At 40.2% G+C, this 22,641-nt stretch overlaps 3 protein-coding genes across 3 annotated transcripts; 2 read left to right on the forward strand and 1 right to left on the reverse strand.

The window, feature by feature from the left end:
- The first annotated feature begins 839 nt into the window (after positions 1–839).
- On the forward strand, positions 840–1,784 carry LOC105061848 (olfactory receptor 51I2-like). Its single transcript, XM_010945983.2, has one exon. The coding sequence runs from the start codon at positions 840–842 to the stop codon at positions 1,782–1,784; it is 945 nt and encodes a 314-aa protein (XP_010944285.2).
- A 7,270-nt stretch (positions 1,785–9,054) lies between these two features.
- On the reverse strand, positions 9,055–10,136 carry LOC105061849 (olfactory receptor 51I2). The gene has a single exon (XM_010945984.2). The coding sequence runs from the start codon at positions 10,134–10,136 to the stop codon at positions 9,198–9,200; it is 939 nt and encodes a 312-aa protein (XP_010944286.1). The 3' UTR covers positions 9,055–9,197.
- A 9,495-nt stretch (positions 10,137–19,631) lies between these two features.
- Positions 19,632–20,609, forward strand: LOC105061864 (olfactory receptor 51I1). Its single transcript, XM_010945999.2, has one exon. The coding sequence runs from the start codon at positions 19,632–19,634 to the stop codon at positions 20,607–20,609; it is 978 nt and encodes a 325-aa protein (XP_010944301.2).
- Positions 20,610–22,641: the final 2,032 nt, after the last annotated feature.

The following is a 22,641-nucleotide window of genomic DNA, read 5'->3' on the forward strand; positions in this document are numbered from 1 at the left end:
GTGATCTAAATCCCTTACTCTCAAACTTGGCTGCCTGTTGAAATTGCCTAGGAAGTTTCTTTTAAAAAAATACTGATTTTTGACTCCCACTGCTAGAGATTCTGATTTATGGTATGAGTGTGGTCCAGGAAAAGGAGATTTTTTTTTAAAGATCTTCAAGTGAATCGAACATACAGCACAGTTTCAGAATCCTTAATCTAAACAGAGGGAAAAATAAGAACATTCAAGAGAGAAAAACCAAGAGCAATCAAGAGTGGAGGAGCATGAGAGTCTGGACACTTGGTGAATAAGTGAGGAACTTAAGCAACAAAGAGAGGATAAAGAGCTGGAGTGATGCTCAGGTGCAGGCAAGAGAGGGGACACAGCCCAGAGTACAGACAGAAGTGTCATCACCTGCACTCACGGGAACGCATTAGTAAGTGAAGAGAACGAAGGAAAGACCTTGTGGAGGTCATACCGTACCTCACTTCTTGAAGAAGGTGATGGCTAGAATTGGTAGATAGAAAGGGAAAGTCATTTTCTGCTATTGGAGAAAAATTTGAGTAATTTTGCCAAGAATACTGAGACAGGGAAAATAAGATATCATGTCCAAAACAAGAGTCAAAGGATTTTGTGGGGAAGGGATTGGAACCTACACCCCATCTGCAGATATGATGAGACTGCAGAAGGCCTGAGATCTAACTGACGATCCCCCAGCCTCCTCCTTCCTAATCTTTCATGATCTTTGGTATGAAATGTAAGTAATATGTCCTTTCCATCCTGGACAGTGACCAATCCTTCCACTGTCTGACCTCATTTTACCCTGGTTGTATTTCCCCAAAAGCTGCTCAGGGACCCTCATGGGAAATTTTGGAACCAACATCTCGAGCACTACCAGCTTCACACTAACAGGCTTCCCAGAGGTAGAGGGACTGGAGCACTGGTTCGCTGCCTTCCTCTTGCTGCTTTATGCTATCTCCATCCTGGTCAACATCCTCATTCTCTTCATCATAAAGGAGGAGCAGAGTTTGCACCAGCCAATGTACTACTTCCTGTCTCTGCTGTCTGTCAATGACCTGGGTGTGTCCTTTTCTACGTTGCCTACGATACTGGCTACTTTGTGCTTTCATGTACCAGAGACTGCCTTTGATGCCTGCCTGACCCAGATGTTCTTCATCCACTTTTTCTCCTGGACAGAGTCTGGGATCTTGCTGGCCATGAGTTTTGACTGCTATGTGGCCATCTGTAACCCCCTGCATTATTCTACAGTGCTCACTGACACCCGTGTGGCTCACACGGGCATATCCATCATCATCCGCAGCTTCTGCATGGTCTTCCCGTTGCCTTTCCTTCTGAAGAGGCTGCCCTTCTGTAAAGACAACATGCTGACCCATTCCTACTGCTTGCACCCAGACCTGATCCGCCTGCCCTGTGGAGATACCACCATCAACAGCACGTATGGCCTGTTCATTGTCATCTCTGCTTTTGGTGTAGACTCAGTGCTCATCCTCCTCTCCTATGCACTCATACTGCACTCTGTGCTGGCCATTGCATCCCAGGAGGAGAGGCTGAAGACATTCAACACATGTGTGTCACACATCTGTGCTGTACTCATTTTCTATGTGCCCATGTTTAGTGTGTCCATGGTCCATCGATTTGGGAAGTATGCCCCTGAGTATGTGCACAAGTTCATGTCCCTGGTATATCTCTTTGTGCCTCCAATGCTCAACCCAATTATCTATTCCATCAAGACTAAGGAGATTCGTAAGAGGCTACACAAGATATTACTGGGGACTAGGTACTGATCAGAAAGAGAACTTCTAGAAATCCAGGTTTCTAAGAGTTTGTTGTTATTGCTGATGTTTGGGTTTACAGGCTAGTCTGTTGGATGGTGTCAATCTCCTATACGTGGACCTAGAGTTAGCTATATGGTGTAGCCTGGCTATAATCCATAACTTAAAACATCAGGCTGCCCTACTTTGTACTTAACTGAACCATAGGTTTCCATCAATGATTTCTCTCAGATGCAATAAGGATGAGTCTTCAACCAGACTCTTTTATTTGTTCTAATCTACTGGTATCATCTATACTTTTAAGTAAAGCTCAAAAACAGACAAAACCTGATGCATACATATAAACCATGTTATAACTGGGGGTTATGTTACTTGAGATCATAGGTACCACCCAATACTTTTATTATTCTGAGACCTATAAAATGGCACATATATGCTTGCCATACTGACATTGCAGCATCAGCCTGGATTCAGAACTTTAAAAGCAGGAGAAAAGTTTTGTGGAAAACAATCATTTGTTGCCGTGTCTCACGCATGATGAGGGGAAGGCTCACCTTTCTTCTAGGGAGCTAGTAACCACCCTAATGGGAAGGAAACCATAAACAAAACAAAAAGACAACCTATGGACTGACAGAAAATATTGTGCAAATCAACTCTAGGACCATAACAGGGAGCCAGACATCTTCTAGAAAGAGACTTAGCTCTGACTCACAGAAGTGACCTCAAAGAAAAAGTGCTACTTTGAGCTGTTCCCATAGTAAAAGAGGGGGCCTTAGAGCCAGTGAAGCTGGAAAGCTACTCTGTTATCCCTTCTCAGTCCAGAGAATCCTCCTTCCAGTTATTCTGGAAAACCATCCTTCTTTATATATGGATAGCTAACTCTGTACACTGTTTTGAGCAAACAAATGAAAGAAAAAAGAAATCAAGAACTAAGATTAACCCACAGCCCTGGGATTCCCATGTTTACAATGGAGAGTTTCCTTTAAAAAAAATTTTTTTTTTAATTATATCCTAATGCTTCAGTATCCAGACCTGAATATTAAAAACCACATTGTTGAGTGTGTGTTCAGAATTTTTTAGGTTTCCTTTTAAGAAACACTTCCTAATCTCAACTGAAGAACTGAGGAATCACAGAAGGCATGAGGATGGGAAGAGTGAGTACCACGTAACAGGGAATGTATTTCTCTCAGCCTTCTGTGCAGTGACCCCTTCTTCGTTGATTTAACACACGTGCGTAGAGTGACTACTCCAGGTCTAGCTCTGGGTTAAGCGAGGGGATGTGGAAGTGGGTTGGGCCTGATTCTTGACAACAAAGAACTTGTGACACTGGAAGGTGCTTTATTGCCTGCGTCTCAGCGGTTGAATACTCACGTGCAGAGTTAAGTTCTTAACAAATAAGGGATCTCAACACATCTCTTTCTGTGTCACAGAAGGACTTACCTTCCAGCTCTTGGTTGGAAGAGGACCACTGGGATACGTGCACAGACACACAACCTATTTTTAGTGACTAGAGATTACAGAGAAATTTGTTGAGGAGGCAGAAATTTTAAAGCTTTCCTTTTCTTGTTTTCTTTTTTTTTAACATCATGTGATTTTATTTTTTTTTATTTTTGGCGGGGGGCGGTAATTAAGTTTACTTATTTATTTGTTTATTTTTTAATGGAGGTACTAGGGATTGAACCCAGGACCTCTTGAAAGTTAAGCATGCCCTCTACCAGTAGGGCTGCAACCTTTCCCTAAAGCTTTTATTTTCTTAATAGAGAAAAAAAAATCCATTATATGTATGTATGTATGTATTCATGTAGGTATATATAATATGTGTTGGGAAACAAGCTGCTGGAAAACAAGCCACACCTAAATTTCCATGAGCTTAAAATATTATACTCACACTTGCTTGCTTAAAATGCACATGCTTGCTTTGTTTTAATGTTTTAAGCAGCAGATGACCTATAGCACATATTATGCTAAAGAAAATTTCAGGTGAGCTATCCTGAGATTGACTATAAGGGCATGAAAGAAAGCAGATGTTTCCTTAGGGTAAAACAATGGACGGTCCTGAAAGGCCAGATCATCCATTAGCAGAACTTTGTTCTGGCATGAAAGCATGTGGTTAAGCCCAGGGGAAATATTTGCTATCTCAAGATGTCCCGGAGGCAACAACAGGATAGATTTAGAAATTTTGCATACCCCGAGGAGGGTGATTGTTCCTGGAAGGGATAGGCCTGAAGTTAATCAGTTAAACAGCAAGCAGAACTTGGTGCTTCTCGCATGGGCTATCTAAAGCCCCACCTCTTTGATCGCATTTTTTCTGAGCTGTATACTCCTAATAAATATGATGTTGACCAGGCATTTGGGGACTCTCGATCCACAAGATCTTGAGTCCCCTGGTCCCACCTTGCTCTTTACTTTGTCTCTTTGTTTCTTAAGTCTTGCATCGCCGTCCTCAGACATGGTCCTGAGCTGCGCTGGATGCAACATATGTGTATGTGTTTTATTGCTGCATAATAAATACTGACCAATTCCCTAATTAACACACTTGTAGGGAAAAAATGCTTTTTTTTATCTGAGATAAATTGTGTTTGTTAAAACTGTTAAAATGAATATTTAAGTAGGGACTGATCTCTAAGTAAATTATAAATAATGAAACTTTTTATACTATTGTTGTGTGAACTAAATGTTAAAAGGCTTCTTTAAGGAACTACAATGAAAACATATCAATATGGGTTTAAAAATAATGAGCAATTGTCCGGTTTATACCTGAGTTGTGTCTTATAACTCTCTTTTCCGCTAATAATTAAAGTCTATTTTTCTACATTGTTCGTAAAAATGTTCTTGTAGTTATCGGCTTTCCAAATGTTGAGGAGTATTTCCTGTGAATTATAATCCATACCTAGCTGAATAATTGGCATGAGAAATATTTCCAATCTACTGTCTATAAGCCAGTATAAATAAAGTTTTGAATATATTTGTTTAGCAGAAATTTCTTCATTTGAGTTTCAGATTTACTTTACTTGCCTCTTCAACATTTAGTCAAGAGTTGTTTATTAAATTCCTGATTCTCAGCTTTTTTGAGTTAAAATCCACAATAGATTTTGTTTTCACGAACACGTCAAATATAGAAAATGTCATTTAGCACTCTAAGCTGTTTAACATTTCAAAAGAACTTGTCTCAGAGACATTGGACTTGAATATGGAGACTAATAATTAAATCTGACTCTAAACCATTGTTACCTATAATCTGTCTTTCATTGTAAATGCAGATTGTCACCCAGGAAACTTCTGTTTCCCAGTTAATAATATAAGATATTTGCCTTAGATACATCACTTTGGCACAGTTCACATAAATATTGGCCACATTCCCACCAGTAACACCCCCCATCACACTGCAGCCATTCAAATGCGGTACAGCTCTGTAAGGAGGTATTTAAAAGGAATGTGCAGTTAGTAAACATCCCAGGAGACTTGACATTCCTCTTCTATCTCTCTCCAGGTAAGTTTGTCTCATAAACCTAATGACAAAATTCTGTAACCACTGAGCCCTCAAACCTAACACCATGCTTGCCACATTGTGGGTTTCAATAAATATTGCTGAGTGAATAATCAGCTATGTGTCTTATAAGCAAACAAAAAGCAAAGTTTGTAAGAAAAATACACCGTCACTAGAATTATATTCATTTCACCCCAAAATCACTATATTTTTTAAACCCAGGGTTGAGTAAAGAACAGTGACTAAATATTTGTGCTAAGAGGATTGGAAGTCAAAAACCACTTTAGGGAAGAATTTTCCTAATCAACATGAGTAACAGGAAATGATGAGAGATCGTGGTTGTCCAATAATCAGATCTATATTTTGGAATTCTATTGAGATGTGTTTGTCATCTAAACTTTTAATAGACTCTGCCACACACCAATGCTTTCGATGATTGATACATGACTCCGAAAATGTATAGAAAGTTTATACTTTATACTTACAGAAAGTATAAACTTTCTATACATGTGAGGATTTACTTTCCATTTGAAGATGTCGGAGGCTTATGCAAATTTCAGTGAAATAGCAAATGTTTCCGTGATGTCAGCTGACTCCTAGTTATTCATGTCCAAAACAAATTAATTAAATAATCACTTAATGGACAATGTATCTACTTTACTTTCTTATAAATATTTGATCTACAAGTTTTCCCTGGATAACAGAAGAAAAGGAAAAGAACACAGTTATACTATAAATAGGAACACAAACCATGTATACTTGATTCTAGTATAGAAATCCATGGAACCAACTCTTGGTTTCTGACATTCCTGTAGAGTTACTGCTTGCTGAGCAGTCCTCCTCCTCCCCTGCAGAGGGTAATTCCTCAGCAGTGACTCCTGACTATTTGAGGTCAGGAAGATGATAATTCACAAAGTAATTGCTGATTGCATAAGCTGTTTGCTGATTCTATGAAACCTGAAAACATTTAGGTGCTTGTAGTCTACTCAGTTGTCTGGAAGGCATCTGGTTGCTTGTGCTCAAATGTATAACCATCACCAAATAGACACTTATTAGAAAATCATACAAAATTATATAGGATCCTGAGTCCACACTATATCAGCCCATTTAGAAAATGTATCCAATTGATACTGGAGTATTGGATAGTCTCCTGATGAGGAAATGCCCTTCGAGATGATCCTAGCTAGGGAGACAGACTCCCCGACCTTTGTTCCTACTTATCACCCTGTAAAACAGTGTCTGCGGGAAGAGCACTCTCATCTCACTGAATTGTTACCGCGCAGCAAAGTCGCCTTGTCCTAGCAGAGCAGATCAGGTCCGGAGACGGCTTCGATGAGCTCAGGCTGGACCTCTCTGTGGAACTGAGGAAGTGCGCAGATGGTGAGCCGTGTCCAGGGGCCCATCCATCACCCTCTTTACCACCCTCTCCTTTGTAAGGTTCTCCCACTTCCTGGGACCACACACGTCCATGCAATGTGGGTTTTGTTTAGTTCTATATGACATTTAGCCGTATAAACTTTTCTGTGAGACTCTGTGAGGCCCTGAGTTCAGGGATCCTATCCTCCCATAACTCTTGTTCTAGTTCCTTCTCTGTCTTCTCTCTCCATTGACTACCCAGCACCAGCCCGGGAGGAAGACATATGCACTCACGACAAGATCAGACAAAAGAATCACCCTTTTCTGGTACAACACACTATTTAATAGACTATTGCCTTTGTCATTTAACTTGTAAGGAATGACCTTTATTACTCAGAGATTTTTTTTCTGGAAAATCTGAAAACAGCCTCTCACCAGCTTAGCTGAATCATGTTCAGTATTTCATTTTCTTAATTAGGAGCAGACCTAGTGCCCCCCCCTCCCAAAAAGGAGTATAAGAGGTTGTTTTTTTTTTTTTTTCACTATGTCAAAATCCAGGTATTTTACCACTTTAAGAAGAAAAAATGCTGAGTTCAAAGGAAACCTTGTTAAATAAAAAGAGGTGAAAGAGAATTTCTACATATCATTGGCCTTCTTAGGACGGAGGCTGAGGTTGTGAATCATAAGTTATTTTTAAGGCACCAGCCTCATAGGAGGAGATGAAACCTAAAAATGCTTTTTCCCTTATCCTCTGCACACAGGCAGCATTTCTAATTGATGATGGCGAACAAGGAGGAAAAGGGGGGTGGGGTGAGTGACGAGCCTCTTCAAGGAGGCTCCCACTCCCTGCTCCTTGTCCTTTCTGGTATCAAAGTTAGGCCTGTGATGAAAAGGACATCTTCCTCTTGCTCCCTGGGGTGGGAATCAGTGAGTGTTCACCTCCTTTTCATGTATAGCAGCTTCTCCAAGCCTTGTCTCTGCATCTGTATAATCATCTAAAATAACTCTCAAGGCATTATGGATTACTATTATTATATTATTATTATTATTATTATTATTATTATTATTATTATTATTATTATTATTATTATTATTAAATGTTGAAATAAAGAACCTTTTGTATGAATCAGAAGTCATTATTTACATTGATTGAAGACCATAGTCTGACTCTGGATCACTAAATATCCCAATTATTTTCCATTTTAAATCATGCTAAGTTATGTTATTCAATCCTGCCCCTAAAATAATTCATTTAATGGAATATATTATGAGCCTCTTACTGTGTTTATGGGCATTTTTGGAAACTTGAATTTTAAATACTTACAATATCTCCATTCAGAAATAATTCTCTTTCTCTACCACCTAACCCTTCAACCCTAGAGCTTTGTATGGAGTGAAAAACTCAAGGTAAGTGTATGATCTGCAACTATGAAGCCTCTGGCCCCGAGTCCCTGGTGAGTAGGTAAGTCTCCACAGGGCATCTCCTTTAATGCATTCTAGATGTATGCCCAACTTAGTCTACGAGCAGTAAAATGAGGACAAGGGATTTCGTGTCATAGCTTATCTCCCAGCTATCAAGGAAAGAGTATGCAAAAATAATTAACTTAAGAGAATATCCAAAAAATTATTTTCTAGTGTATAAATCATAAATGCTCTACTCTGACAATCCCCAGCCTTTCTGAGCTAGAAGTTCTGGAAGGACATAATTTTTGTCATCTCTATTTCATCAAGTATAGAAGAAAATTAAAACCCCAAGAAGGGAAGAAAAAGGTAAATCGTATACTTAGCACAATGAAAGAAGTCTATGGTTCAAATATCAAACATTATTTTCCTTGGGGAAGGAGTGATGGACAGATAAAAGGAGAGAGGAATCTGGAGATTTTTCTACACATCATTCTCTTTCAATTTTCCAGGGTCATATTCGTTCATACATCTTATTGTAAGTTCTGACATCAAATTTCACTTTGTGAAGTTAAAACATTCATGAATGTTTGAGAATGACGATGGTAGTGGAAGCAAGAAGAGCAGTTGTAATGTTAATAGTGATGTTGATTAGATGGAGAGGCAGGATTTGTAGTGGTTGGGTACAAATAGTAGAGACAGACTAGTATTGAATCTTCCCTGGATCACAGATTATCTGTATTACTCTGAACAGTTTATTGAACTATGTATACTTCATAAGATTGTTATGAATATTAAGTGAAATAATGCAAAACATTCAGGACAGAACTCAGTACTTTTAGAAACCCAATACTATAATAATTGCTGTTGTATTAGTAACTTTTATTATAATAGAAAATGATTCCTAGCTTAGATTAATCCCCTTTGTAAGGTTTTGTCTGGTCACTCAATTTCCTCTAACATTTATCTTTCTATAAATGCCACTGTTTCCTGAATGGACTGATCACTTGTTTTGTGCTATAAGTTTTGCAGCTCCATTCCTGATCTTTTACTTTTCTCTCAGTATAAAAAGTCTATCTTATTCATTATGATGATATGATGATGATAATGATAATGAAAATGACCCCACGGATGACAGCCTATGGCTACAGTAACCAACAGATTATAAGCCAAATGTGAAGTCACATTTCGATGCGGTGAAACACGCGGACAATGGCTCGGCGGATCTCCTTGGTCTTGGCGCTATAAGTGAGAGGGTTGAGCACAGGAGGTACAAAGAGGTAGACATTGGACAAGACGACATGTATGTAGCGTGGGGCATTTTTCCCAAAGCGGTGCACTGTGGAGACCCCGATCATTGGCACATAAAACGCAAGTACAGCCAAGATATGTGCCACACACGTGTTGAGAGCTTTGAGGCGTTCTTCATGGGAAGCAATGGCCATGACCGAGCGCAGAATGAGCACATAGGAGAGGAAGATACATAAGAGGTCCATGCCAAAGGTGGATATGAGAACAAAGAGTCCATAGATGCTGTTGATAGTGATATCAGCACAGGCCAGCTTCATCATGTCTGGGTGAAGGCAGTAAGAGTGGGAAAGGACATTGGATCTGCAGATAGGCAGCCTCTTGATGAGGAAGGGAAGGGGAAAGAGGGTGACGAAGCTCCGAGCAATCACCACTAAACCCATTCCAGCAATGACTTCGTTGGTGAGCACAGTCGCATAGCGCAAGGGGTCACAAATGGCCACGTAGCGGTCAAAGCTCATGGCCAGCAGAATGCCTGACTCCATCATGGAGAAGGAATGGATGAGAAACATCTGGATGAGACAGGCATGGAAATCAATGTTGCGGGCATTGAGGCAGAAGGTCCTGAGCACGGTAGGCAGTGTGGCCATGGACATGGCCACATCACTGAAGGACAGCAGGGACAGGAAGTAGTACATGGGCTCGTGCAGGCTGGGCTCCACTCGCACCGCCTGCAGGATCACTGCGTTGCCCCCAAGAGCCACGGCATACATCACACAGAGGGGACCGGCTAGCCAGATCTGAGAACTCTCCAGACCGGGAATGCCAGTCAGAAGGAAGAAAGCAGGGTGAGTGACGTTGAACAATCCCATGACAAGAGGAAGCCAGAGAGCTTTTCAGGGTCAGACCTTCTGATTGAGAGATTTGTGAGAATTGCACTTACTGGAGGAGAGGGAATCAGGGAGTAAAAGACACAGCAGGAGGTGTCTACACAGTATGAGCTGATGCACTCGTGAAATCACTGGTTCGGGGACACTGCAGGCAAACTTCTTTTCTTCATGTTTTATGATCATCAAGGCATGGGCTGGGCTATTGTTTTCTGGAATATTTTATGGCCTGGGCTCTGTTTTATGGAAAAAGGAAGATATTGATAAATGCTTAAACATATCAGTCACCAAGAAAAAACTTTAACGCTATTGTCCACAATTTTAACTGCTTTACAAGCATCATTGAATGCAAATATGTTAACTACAAATCAGAGATCGTTTTTATAAAAGAACACTGAGGATTTGAGTCCTCAGTAACTGTTGGAAGTATTTAAATTTTTCCCTGAAAATGTTTTATTCTGACATGTCACTGATTAATAAACACTCACCAGAGTGAGTTTCAATGATGATGTGTGTTTGCTCAGGAAGAGGATGGGGCAGTGGGACGCTGAGGAAACTGACAGCCTCTGGACACCAGCCTTTCATTGGCAGAGTTGTTGCATGAAAGCAACAAAGAAACCACTTATTTGTGCAAAGGCAGAAAGCTGTTTCTGTTTTTGGAAAAATATGTGAATACTCCTCTAAATCCGCTCTAGGTACACTGACATTCTGCCTGTCTAAACACTTCAGTTTTTTAATTCACATTTTTTATTAAAGTATATTGTTAATATAAGGACCATAGTTTTTATCTTTGTCACAGTTATAAACATTTAAAAATGCTTATCTATGTATGATTCATCTGAAGTTTATGACATGCTGATTTCTTCTACTCTTTTAATCTCCTGAGGGACTTTTACATACTATTTTTCAGAAATCGTAAGATGAGAACAAAGTTAGACCACATGAGCTGGCATTGCTGTTAGTTTGAGTCATGGCATTGGTAGAGATGACTTTGCTTCTGGATTGTTAAAAATTTTTCTTGTACTCAGAGTCCTTCTTTCCTCACTGAACTTGCAACAATGTTAGTGAGTCAGAGAAACATGGATCCCAAGGAAACTGACTCTGGAAAGGGGGCAATCTAGAGAATACAGTGAATTACCCAGAGTCACACAATCAGATAGTGCCATGGCAAGAACCACAAGTTCACGGAACTTTCCACCTGCTCTGCCCACTCAGCTCAGATGCTTCTATCTGATAACCACCACTCAGTCTCTCCCTCTGCACCTCACCCTACCCCTTTCCCAGTTTAACCCTTTCTTGGGGCAGGCTTCAGGACAGTCCGCTAGCTCACCCCGACTGGGTTTCAGAACTCACCAGAAGACAGACAGATGAGAGACACCCACAGAACTACACTTCCTTCTCTCCAGCTGCGACAGTGCGTTCACGCCGGCCTCTTTTATGTTTCATTCTAAGCCCCTGGAGAGAGAGCAAAGAGTGATGCTGACTTCATGTCTGAAAACACATCAGGAAGGCTCTAGTCTCCTGAGGTTTTCCACGACTACTGAGAATAAAGCACATACTCTTAGCTGAAAAAGAACTCAGCAACCTGCCAGAGCAATTCTCTACCCAGTGCAAGACACCATCTGGTGGCCACTGGGCAGGCATATAAGAGAGGAGCTCGTTACCTTCTAAGAAATCCCAGCATTTTGTGATCTGTTGACCTAGTACGACAAATAAGGGATAATGAGAAAATAAGTTTACTTTTCTTACTCCTTTAAATGTACTGAAAGGATTAGTTCTTTCCTTACCCTTGGATGAGAACTCAGTTCCCTATGGTCCTGGTCACATTCAGAAAATAAAACATCCTCTGGTGACTATTAGACTGCTCAGCCTCTTGGGACAGTCACGCTTTCCAGGGTTCAGAGGCACAGCCTTTCGTCTTCTCCCATCCTTCACTTGCTAAGCATGTTCTCTGGCTCCTCCTCCCCTGAGAAGCCACAAGGGCAAGGGGAAGATTCACAGTTGATTATGGTTCAGTTAGCTGCTGTCATGTGTCCCAGGCATGCTAAGTGTTTAGAGCTGACTCTTTCTTTCATTGGGTGCTTTCCTTGATGAATGAAGAGCCTTCTCCCCATCTTTTCCTTCTCCACTTGATTTAAACTAATATATGGTTGCCTTTGATTCCATCCACAAGCCAGGCCCCCTTTGTAAAACCATACATTCTTCTGGCCAAGATCTCAGACAACAGCACGCTGTAACATGTAGCCCACCCAGGAAATGGTTGCAACAAATGCCCTACCACAAAACAGGAATAGACTCTCATTCAATCCTGCTATCAGAACAGCAAGGGAGCTTTTATCGCTCTGTTCAGATTTTCAGGCACAAGTAAGGAACCAGTCTGCTATGCCTCGCTTTCCTCAAATCTCAGGGGACATTTCATCTCATTTTCTTATCTCCTCCTCCCATGGCTCTCTTCTTTTGCCCTTATTTTCTCTGTGTTCTCTTCCACTTGTCCCTTTTTATCTTCTTTCACAGCAACAGCTATGGTAGAAGTGATTCTTTTCGCTTGACATCATCAAACTGTGTGCTTTAGCTAATGCTGTTCCTTATCTCCTTATCTCCTTCACTGCAGAAAACAAAGCAAAGCAAAGCAAAAATGAAAAAAATAAAAGAAAACAAAACTCTGATTCTACATTGCCCAAGTCACTGGACTCCTCTGATTATTCAATCAATATAGAGAGAAGTTTTTCTAAGTGCCAAGGCACCATGCAAAGCATTGGCAAGCCTAAGAATATGACAATATGTTCTTAGTTTTAATCTTATTTTCTTCATCCCTCTTTTCACTCTGAAATTGCCTCATTACTTGTCTGTTGCCTATCATCTCCACTATACGATAGACACCAGATAAACGGGCCTGGACTATTTTGTTCACGGGTTTATCTGCATTATTTTAAATATTGTAGGACATGCGCTAGACGCTCAATAAGCATCTGCTGAATAAATGAACTTATGACCCCTGTTCTTTCTGATGAAAACATTGTGAATGTACCTCTTGTTTAACATCTTTGAAGTTTTAGTGTCTTTGCAATTCAAATATTTCTGATCATTTGCATCATAAATGCTTTGGCATTCCCACAGTAATTTTTACTTTCCAACAAACTTTCACATTGATTGTGGTAGATTCACTTGTATTTCCAACTGTACCGTGAGTTCTCCTGTAGAAGGATCGCACTGGTCTTGACCAGGCCCTAGAATAGTGCTTGGGATGTGATACTTGGTGACTGTCTGTTGAATTTATATGTGTTAGTTGTAATCCAACCCAGGAACAAAAAACTATGATCTAGTTATGGTCCAGTCAGAATATAAGAACTACACCGATTCCTTTAATTGAGAAAAGTTAATGTAAAATAATTTTAACCAAGCATTAGAGAATGCACAAGACAAAAAGAGGGTATGATGTCATCATTAGAGGTAGGAACTTCAGGAAGCAGCTTCTAACCACAGGACAAGAAGAACAAAGTGAGACGTTTGGAATGACTAATTCTTAGAAGCTTGAAGAAAGATGAAACCTGTGCCAGAGACTTCTTTAAGCAGGAGAGTTCAGTGAGTAACATAAGATCTGTCTACCAGTGTTTCTTAACTGCTGAACCCATCTGGAAGCTAGCTGATATTAGAGTTTGGGATATTCTTCAAGTAATAATTGGACTCCTGTGATGTGGACAAGAGCCACAGAAAAGTGAGAAGTGGATCTCAAGGTAAACAGGCCATTTCTTGGTATAGAGCGTAATATATCCATTCACCTCAATCTTACTATACCACTAGAACCGTAAGAGACAAGATCTTTCATGGACTTTCATATTCATAGCCAGCGCCATGGAATGTGTCAACTCACTGTAGTCTGTGAAAAATCATGGTATTGAACTTCTCATGTTCTGAGAAGTAGAGTTTGTGTTGTATAAAATGATCTTCTCTCTCAAAAGCTAGACAAGCCAGATTTTTCTGGGGACGACTTCAAAATTGGCACACAATTTAGAAGCTACTTATATCCCTAAAACTGTACCCACTCAAGTAGGAGGGAGGATACTTTCTTCATGACATTGTTCACTTCTGCCATGCGAGCAGTTATCTCACTCTGTTATTATTGGCTCTGGGGGGTTCTGGAGCCTCCACTGGGGAGAGAGCAGTCTGGGGGACGAACCAGGTGCCCCTAGGATGGAGCTCGGACATGGTATGGAGTGTCAGTTTGTTAGACATTAGTGGTTGACCTTGGGACAAAACAAGTTGCAGCTGAGAAATTGGATTTTGTCTTTAATCATGTGAAAATATATCAACGATGCCAAGTACATAAAATTTAGCCCATAACTTATACAAATACTGAGTTTATACAGAAGATGTTCAGGGTTGGTTTAAACTGGGACTTGAGATCATTCATGTTAGGTTGAATTTTCATTGCAGTTGAACGTGGTGTATGCTTTCAGAAGAATGGTCTATGGCTTGCTCCTTCGGTAGTTTTTTTTTCCTTTTATTTCAAAAAATTTCCCAACATTTTATCAGGAAGAATTACAACATGGAAAATCTAAAATAATTTTACAGTGAACATCAGTATACCTACCACCTATATTATATCAATAATATTTTGCTTGTTTTGTCATGTATCTGCCCACAGAGCCATTCCTTCAACCACTCATCAGTCAATTGATTTTATTGTGCATTTCAGAATAAGTTGCCACATCAATACACTTCCTCCTAAATGTTTCAACCTTCATATAATTAATTGAAGTTTAATATTTTGTATAGTTCTTTGGGTTCTTTCAAGCATATAGTGCACAGATCTTACATGCACATCAGGTAAGTTCTGACAAATTTTTTGGTTTGGTTATGAAACATGGTTTTGGTTTATGACATATTTCTAGGTACTGTCTGGAGGCCTGTTTGCCTCTGAGAGGCATCTGGACTGTTGAGTGGATTAGCTTTTCAATATTTATCTTCTTTGCAAGAATCAGTGCTGTGTCTATATTGCTCTGCATAATTTCAGTGCTGACAATAATAGCTGGAGCAAAACAGTGCTCAAAATGCATTTTTCATTTTTTTTTTTTTTTTTGGTCTGGTCTTAGTTGAACTGAACTAAGTTTGTAATTTTAAGGCCTCATCCAGTGATGGAGTAAAAGGAATGCTTGCATAAGATGCATGTTGAATGGATGTTGATATGCAGTTGAAGTAAATGCAAAGCACTTCAATTCATATATGGATCTGTAAAGAGACGTGGCAATATGAACTTGTTGGACATTTTGTTGATCTGTTCATGAGAATGTGGGTGTTTGTTTGAAACACTATATAGTTTTAGATACGTGAGAAGGGGAGTAAATTTGAAACACATTTGATTATTTCTTTGATTATGTGTATGGGTCTCTACTTATTTCTGAAATTGTGTCTCTAATCTGCATTAGTTTCTTATCATTAATGTAAGATGCAGCGTGTATGCTTCCAGATATGTGACTAAAGCATTGGGCAGGTGTATGAAAATATTCAGGTTTATCTATACGTGTAGGGATCTAAAAGAAGCAATGTGAATGTTGATAAATAAATAGCTGAATGTGCTTATGGGTGTGTCTGCGGGGGTCTCAGAATGTCCGTGGTATGAATCTTTGTATGCATTCACGGGATTGCATTCCTTGACTAAGGAAGGATTAACGCAGTAATGGAGACAGATGGTGACATCAGCAACAATGGGGCTGAGAGGGAGAGTCCCCTGGAGTAATTCTCTGGTGGCCAGCTCCTTCCTCATTGATACCACCCTCCCTATTATCTTCCCTCTCCCTCCTCTGACCACAACAAACAAGCCTAGGGATCTGATAAATTTATTATGAGTCATAGGAAGCTGAGTTGATGCCGCTCTGCCCGAGGGACCCACGGACCAGTACATCTAGCCACAGGGAAAAGAAACGTCTGCCACCCAGTGAGTGCCACCGCCTTCACATCACTCATGGGGCTCCTAGACAGAACTTACCTCAAACTTTAGCACTCTTACTGCTACTCCAGGCAGACTCTCTCACAATTCTCCTCTAAATAGGAGCCAGACTTTTTCCTTTCCAAAGCCTATCACAGAACCTGATGCCAGTTTCCCTTCTTAGAATCAAAATCCTACTACCAAACCACACACGTTTAGATTAAGGGGCTGAGTCATCATGTCTACATTTTATCTTGAGGGTATCCTATACATTTTTCTGTTGCAATTTGAATTATTGTCTCCTATACCTAACTCTTGGGTGTGCATCTGTAAACAAACAAACCAAAAAAAAAAAAACACAGACCCAAAAGTATTGAAGTCATTCAACCAATGTGATGTGAGCTTCAATCTTAGCTGGATTTTCAATACTGAGTATGCCATGGGGACGTAACTGATGGGGATATTACTGTGAGTCTGTTAATGCTGATGCGTTTATGGCACTGTGTGTGTGTGTGTGTGTGTGTGTGTGTACACTTATCAGTACATGTTCAGGTGGGTATAAAAATGGGAAGATATCTGAAATATATCATGTAAAGCCAATGAGTACTATCTGTCTTCTAAAATTCCGTGGTTGTGCTAGTGTTACGTGTGACCAGAGGAGCATGCAATAATTTCTGTTCTGTATGATGTGAGATAATGCCTTTGAATACCCGAGAGTGTAAGTGTGTACAGGCGTGTAAAACAATGTAAGTGTTGGTACCCTTGTGTGACCATGTGTGTGTGTGCATGCCCGTGTACATTCTGTGCAAAAGACATGCATTGCTTGCGTTTGTTCCCATTTTCTTGATGTTTATCCCTAGATTAGACACATTTAGGAAAACTTAACTGACATCCTTTTGGTCAAAACAAATAAAAAAAAAAAGGGTATTTGGGTGGTGACAGAGCATGTTCTCCTTGGGGCAGATATTTTCAAAGTCGCTTTCTGTACTGAGGAAAATTTGAAACATTGACGATCTCTGCCCTTCTGGATTACCTACATTTGCGCACCAGTGGTTCAGGATAGAGGGTAAAACTGTCTTGTAGAATCCTTAGTGTCTGTTGGTGCTCAGAAAAGTCTTTCCATTTCTTTAGGACCTAGAAATAGTCTTGGAGTGAAAATGATATCAAAAAAAGTAGATACAAGACAGTCTGTATGCAAGACTTCTCGGAGACATCAACTTTAAATCTGGGTGGGGAGGAAGAGAGACGTTTACAGGGGAAGTAAGGAAAAGAAATCCTACTTATTAAATGCTTCTTTTGAATTCTCAGTTGGAAGGGAGAGAAATCAAAAGAATAGAATTCCTACTCACAGCCCATATATTTTCAGGATTATTACGGATATCAGGTCATTCTCTAGCCTCTAGTCACCATCTCCTTTCACTGAATTTACCAAGAGGTTTGGGAAGAGGAATATGAAAGTTACTATGCCTGTATTTCAGAATAGAGCTTTATTTTATTTTCTTAATTTTAAATACAGATTTTTCCAACTTTATTGAGCTATTATTGACATACAACATTTATAAATTTAAGATATACAGTGTAATGATTTCATGGACATATGTATTACAAAATGATCACCACAGTAAGGCCAGTTAGCACCTCCATTTCCTTACATAATTACCATTTTTTGAATGTGGTGATAACATTTAAGACCCCCTTTCTTAATGACTTTCCAGGACATATATTACTGTATTGCTAATTTTAGTCACCATGCTATAGTTAGACCCCCAGAGCTTATGCATCTTACAACTGGAAGTTTGTGTCCTTTGACTGACATCTTCTCGTTCTTCCCCCAAGCCTACCCCAGCCCCTGGCAACCACCATTCTACACTCTACAGAGTGGAGCTTTAATTTTAAGATATCTAATACCATAAAAATGTGGTTACAGAGATATTTTGGACAAAAGCTGAGAAGTCCTATATGATGTGGTTTCTCAATTTGTACTGTTCTGATTCTTGCTTACTTTTCCTGGAGTCTGGCTGGTGCTGCTTAGGGACAAAGCCAGAGAAAGAGGAATCAGTAAAGAAGGCAGAGAAGAAGATGTCAAGGCTGGAGGAAAATTAGGGCGAAATGATGCCTTTTAAGTAAGAAGGCCATTCTAAAAGGGGAGTTACCACCGGTGTTGACTCTGGCAGGAAGGCCAAATGGATTAGGAGAGAGAATATTTTCATTAGATTTAGTGACAAAGAGGTCACTAATGATCACCCAGAAATTAGTTTCCGTTGGGAGGGTGCCGTGTGGAAGCCACAATACAATACATTGAGCAGTGCTAGAAAGTAAGGACAATAAGATAGAACTCCTGAATTGGGGGATCTCAGAATGGACTGGAAAAACAGACCCAAGTTCCCCTTCCTTGGCATCCAGAGAGACAGTGTTTCAAGAAGTCTGGTTATGAATTGGAGAAGAGTAAATGAATGGCAGCTAAAGAAGGAAGGTTCTGTTTTTATGATGGGGTAGTCTTGCCCATACTTATTGTGTAATGGGAAAGAGACAGAAATTGAGAGGTTGAAGATGTGTATAATGGACTAATGGAAAAGGTCTCTGAAAGAAATGGCAAGAAATAGAATCCTAGAGGTGGAGGGTCTGGACTAGGAGAAGAAGAGATATCAGAAACCAAGAGGCAGGTGTAAGTTTAAAGTTTCAGTAGTGGTAAATAATATGTCTCCTTGTCTCTTTTCCAATAAAATACTTGCTTCTTTGGTTTTATCTAGCCATACACCTGGTTTGATTATAGAACTGATCAAAGGTTGGGGTTTACTGCATGAATGTAAAAGAGAGGAAAAGAAGAGATGAAGGTACCAGTCCTAGTGGGAGATTAGGTCAGAAAAAAGTGAGGAAGGAAAAGCTAATAGATGAATAGATGAGAAGAAAATGAAAGAATGAACAAAACTCTGAGAGTCAGTTCATGGGCATGAGAACGTAAGGGAGCTTATAGTTTGAAGGCTATGATCAGAAGCTTAAAAAATAAACAAACAGAATTTAAGATTTTAAAGTTGGAACATGGGATTGGGAGGTTGAGGTGAAGTCTGAGTAACGGTATTGATTTTTTATCTTTAGAGGTTTCATCTTTGCCACCTCAAAAGTGTCCTCAAAGGCACGGGCAGTGTTTCCTTTCCCTGTACAGCTTACTTTCTTTTTTATTTTTTATTTTTCCCTCAAAATTCCCAGAATATGGCTTGTGGGGTAAGATGGGGAAGTAAAGGGGTACCACAGTTTAAGGTGATCTTAGAGGCTTTTCTCACATTGTCTTTCGCCTTGTCATTTTATGGGTACTCCCTCGTTCATCATACATTCACAGAGTTTATACTATGGTTGAGACAGGATACTGGGTTCTGGTGATACAGAAATAAATGCAACCTAGAGCTCATAGTCTAATAGGGGAAGCAGGACCATAAACAAACACTTTCAATCTCTGACCTTTTGTGTTGGAGACAGGATGTCTGAAACAAAGTGAAGAGCTTTCCCAACACACTCTCTTGGGCACATCCCCATCTGTGTTCCCCCACCTGCCTGCCATGTTGATCCTCAATGTCACCCCCTTCCAGCCAGTCACACTCCAGCTGACAGGCATTCCAGGGATGCAGGCGGGCCAAGCCTGGGTGGCCCTGGTTTTCTGCATCTTCTACCTGATCTCCATCATAGGCAACCTCACCATCCTTGCTCTGGTGATTAAGGAGTCTGCTCTGCGCCAGCCCATGTACTACTTCCTCTCTGTGCTCTCTCTCAATGACCTGGGAGTGTCCTTCTCTACTCTTCCCACTGTGCTCGCTACCTTCTGCTTCAACTATCGTCGTGTTGGCTTTGATGCCTGCTTGGTTCAGATGTTCTTCATCCATACTTTCTCTTTTATGGAATCAGGCATACTACTGGCCATGAGCTTTGATCGTTTTGTGGCTATTTGTGACCCACTACGCTATGCAACCATGCTCCCCAACAACCGCATCATGGCTATGGGCCTGTGCATCCTTGCCAAAAGTTTCACCACTCTCTTCCCTTTCCCCTTTCTGGTAAAAAGACTGCCCTTCTGCAAGGGCAATGTTTTGCATCACTCGTTCTGCCTCCATCCAGATCTCATGAAAGTGGCATGTGGAGACATTCATGTTAATAACATCTATGGACTCTTCGTGGTCGTTTTCACCTATGGCATAGACTCAACTTTCATCCTGCTTTCCTATGTATTGATCCTGAGAGCTGTGCTGGCCATTGCATCCCAGGAGCAGCAGCTCAAAGCACTCAACACCTGCATGTCACACATCTGTGCTGTGTTGGCTTTTTATGTGCCCATAATTGCTGTCTCCATGATTCACCGCTTCTGGAAAAGTGCCCCACCTGTTGTTCATGTCATGATGTCCAATGTCTACCTGTTTGTACCCCCCATGCTCAACACCATCATTTACAGTGTGAAAACAAGGGAGATACGCAGAGGGATACTCAAAGTCTTCTATAAATCTCAGAGCTTAGGAAGGCTGCGGACCTTGAGAGAACTACCTTAAAGAAAGGACTGGGCTTGTTTGTCATCTTTAGGAATGCTAAAACAAGGAGGAGAAGAACCAAGATCTTGGGAGTTGTGAATATGGAACTAATAAAAAAATCTGACTCTATAAAATGACATAAATATGTATTGAACATTTACTATATGAAAAATTTTGTACTAGTTGCTAAGAATGCTATAACAGTGAGTGAAACATATTGTTAAGTGAGAGATACATGCTGGGAAATACACAAAAAAAGGATAAAGATACCCTGAACATGTTAAACATATATGACAATCATGGATTTACAGTGCAGATAGCTTTGAACAGAGATAATTCTGCTACTACCCAGTGCAAGGAAAACACAAATAAATTTCTGTGGCAGCTTGGCGCTTCATGGGAGAGAGAGGACCTATTGTTTCGTGGAGATCAAAATAAGTTTTTTCTGTGTGTTTGTAAGTACCTTGTGAAGGATGAGAAGAGTTAGAGTAGTTGGTCAGGGTGACAGGAAGAAGGGAAGATAATGATTTTCGCATAGGTAGCTGCCTGAGAAAAGATATTTAGGCAAGAAAGTTTAGAACCTTACTATCCCAAGCATAGTCTGATGATCTACAGCATTGCTCTATTTGGTGTTTTTTTAGAGAAACAGAAACGTAGTCCACACATAAGACCTACTGAACTCAAATTGCATTTAATAAGGCCCTGGAGTAATGAAAGCTGAGAAGCTAAGTGCTTCAATTTTGTAACACCTCAGGTTATCTTGCCTATCTGATGTGTAACAAAGATAACAAGATTCCTGACTAACAAGTGATCTGGAAAGCGGTTCTCAAAGTGTGATTCCCAGACCAGCACCATCACCATTGTTTGGGAAATTTTTAGGCATGCAAATTCTCAGGCATTTCCTCAGACACCCTGATCAGAAACTCCTAGGTGGTGAAGTACGGAAATTTGGGTTTTCATTAGTCCTCCAAGCAGTTCTAATATCTGTTAAAGTTTGAGAATCTTTAATCTAGAATATTGGTCAGGAATATTTGGGAGATTTGCGAACAGCTTTATTTAAAGGGGGAGGTTTCATTTTGAGAAGCTCTGGAAACAAGAACCTGGGAGATTGTCTAAGTCAGATTGTGGGTGGATGTCAATGCTGGAGGAACCCGAATGCATGACAATTAGGCATATGGTGTTGGTGGCAAAGGGAAACGCAGACTTAGAGCCTACTATCTCCATGAGGTGGCACAGACGGGACACAGAAATAACTTCACAGAGGAAGCTTCACAGACGAACAATCTCCAGCCACTTCGCCATCACACAGAGGCTCCTGCCCCATCATGCAATTCTCTTCTTCTCCCAATTTCCACCCCCTGAAATCCCAACCTACCTGAAATCCAAAATTTAGGTAAAATCCAATGATAATTCTGCCCTCTAAGCAAAGAGAACCTAGAGGGGGAAAAATCAATTGGTTGTTACAATGAGATACAGGATCAGCAAGATTTCTTGGAGTGGAACTTGAATGTATACAAGCTTCTGATCAAAGCCTCTCTGAGACTTCTTTTTTCTTTTCTACAAAGTCTATTAACTTCCTTCTGGAGAGTATACTCCTCCCTTAAATGGAAAATGTTTACTCTGGTTGTATGTTTCCACACCAAACATATACCTGCATTGTGTCTACCTTTGCTGTGCTCCATGGTGGAAATTTTGATTTCCAAACCACAGTACAAATTTATTTCCCTATTTAAGCTCTATGGGGGAACTGCTTTATAATTTTACCATAAATGATATTTAACATTTATAATATATCCCTTTTGTTGGGATTTGCACAGACATTATGTTTGGCGTATCACTCTCAGAGTGAGCAAATACTCTGTTTTCTCTGACTTCTTTTCTCATTTAGTGGAGGCAGAACTAAGCCTTGAAAGAACTTTTCAAAAGTGAAAAAAAAAAAGGTCAAATCTAAAATCCTACAAATAGCACAGTGTTCGGTGTGCCTAGTACATATGAATTAAATAAACAACCAAATGCTAATTAAATAAATGAAGGAATTGGATCCAAGCTGATT

This window comes from Camelus bactrianus, chromosome 10 (assembly GCF_048773025.1).
Source record: "Camelus bactrianus isolate YW-2024 breed Bactrian camel chromosome 10, ASM4877302v1, whole genome shotgun sequence".
In the NCBI taxonomy this organism is placed as follows: Eukaryota; Metazoa; Chordata; class Mammalia; order Artiodactyla; family Camelidae; genus Camelus; species Camelus bactrianus.

Excerpts from the sequence above, each read along its gene's own strand:
- LOC105061849 (XM_010945984.2), bottom strand. The coding sequence starts at position 10,136 with ATGGGATTGTTCAACGTCACTCACCCTGCTTTCTTCCTTCTGACTGGC.
- LOC105061864 (XM_010945999.2), top strand. The coding sequence starts at position 19,632 with ATGTTGATCCTCAATGTCACCCCCTTCCAGCCAGTCACACTCCAGCTG.
- LOC105061848 (XM_010945983.2), top strand. The coding sequence starts at position 840 with ATGGGAAATTTTGGAACCAACATCTCGAGCACTACCAGCTTCACACTA.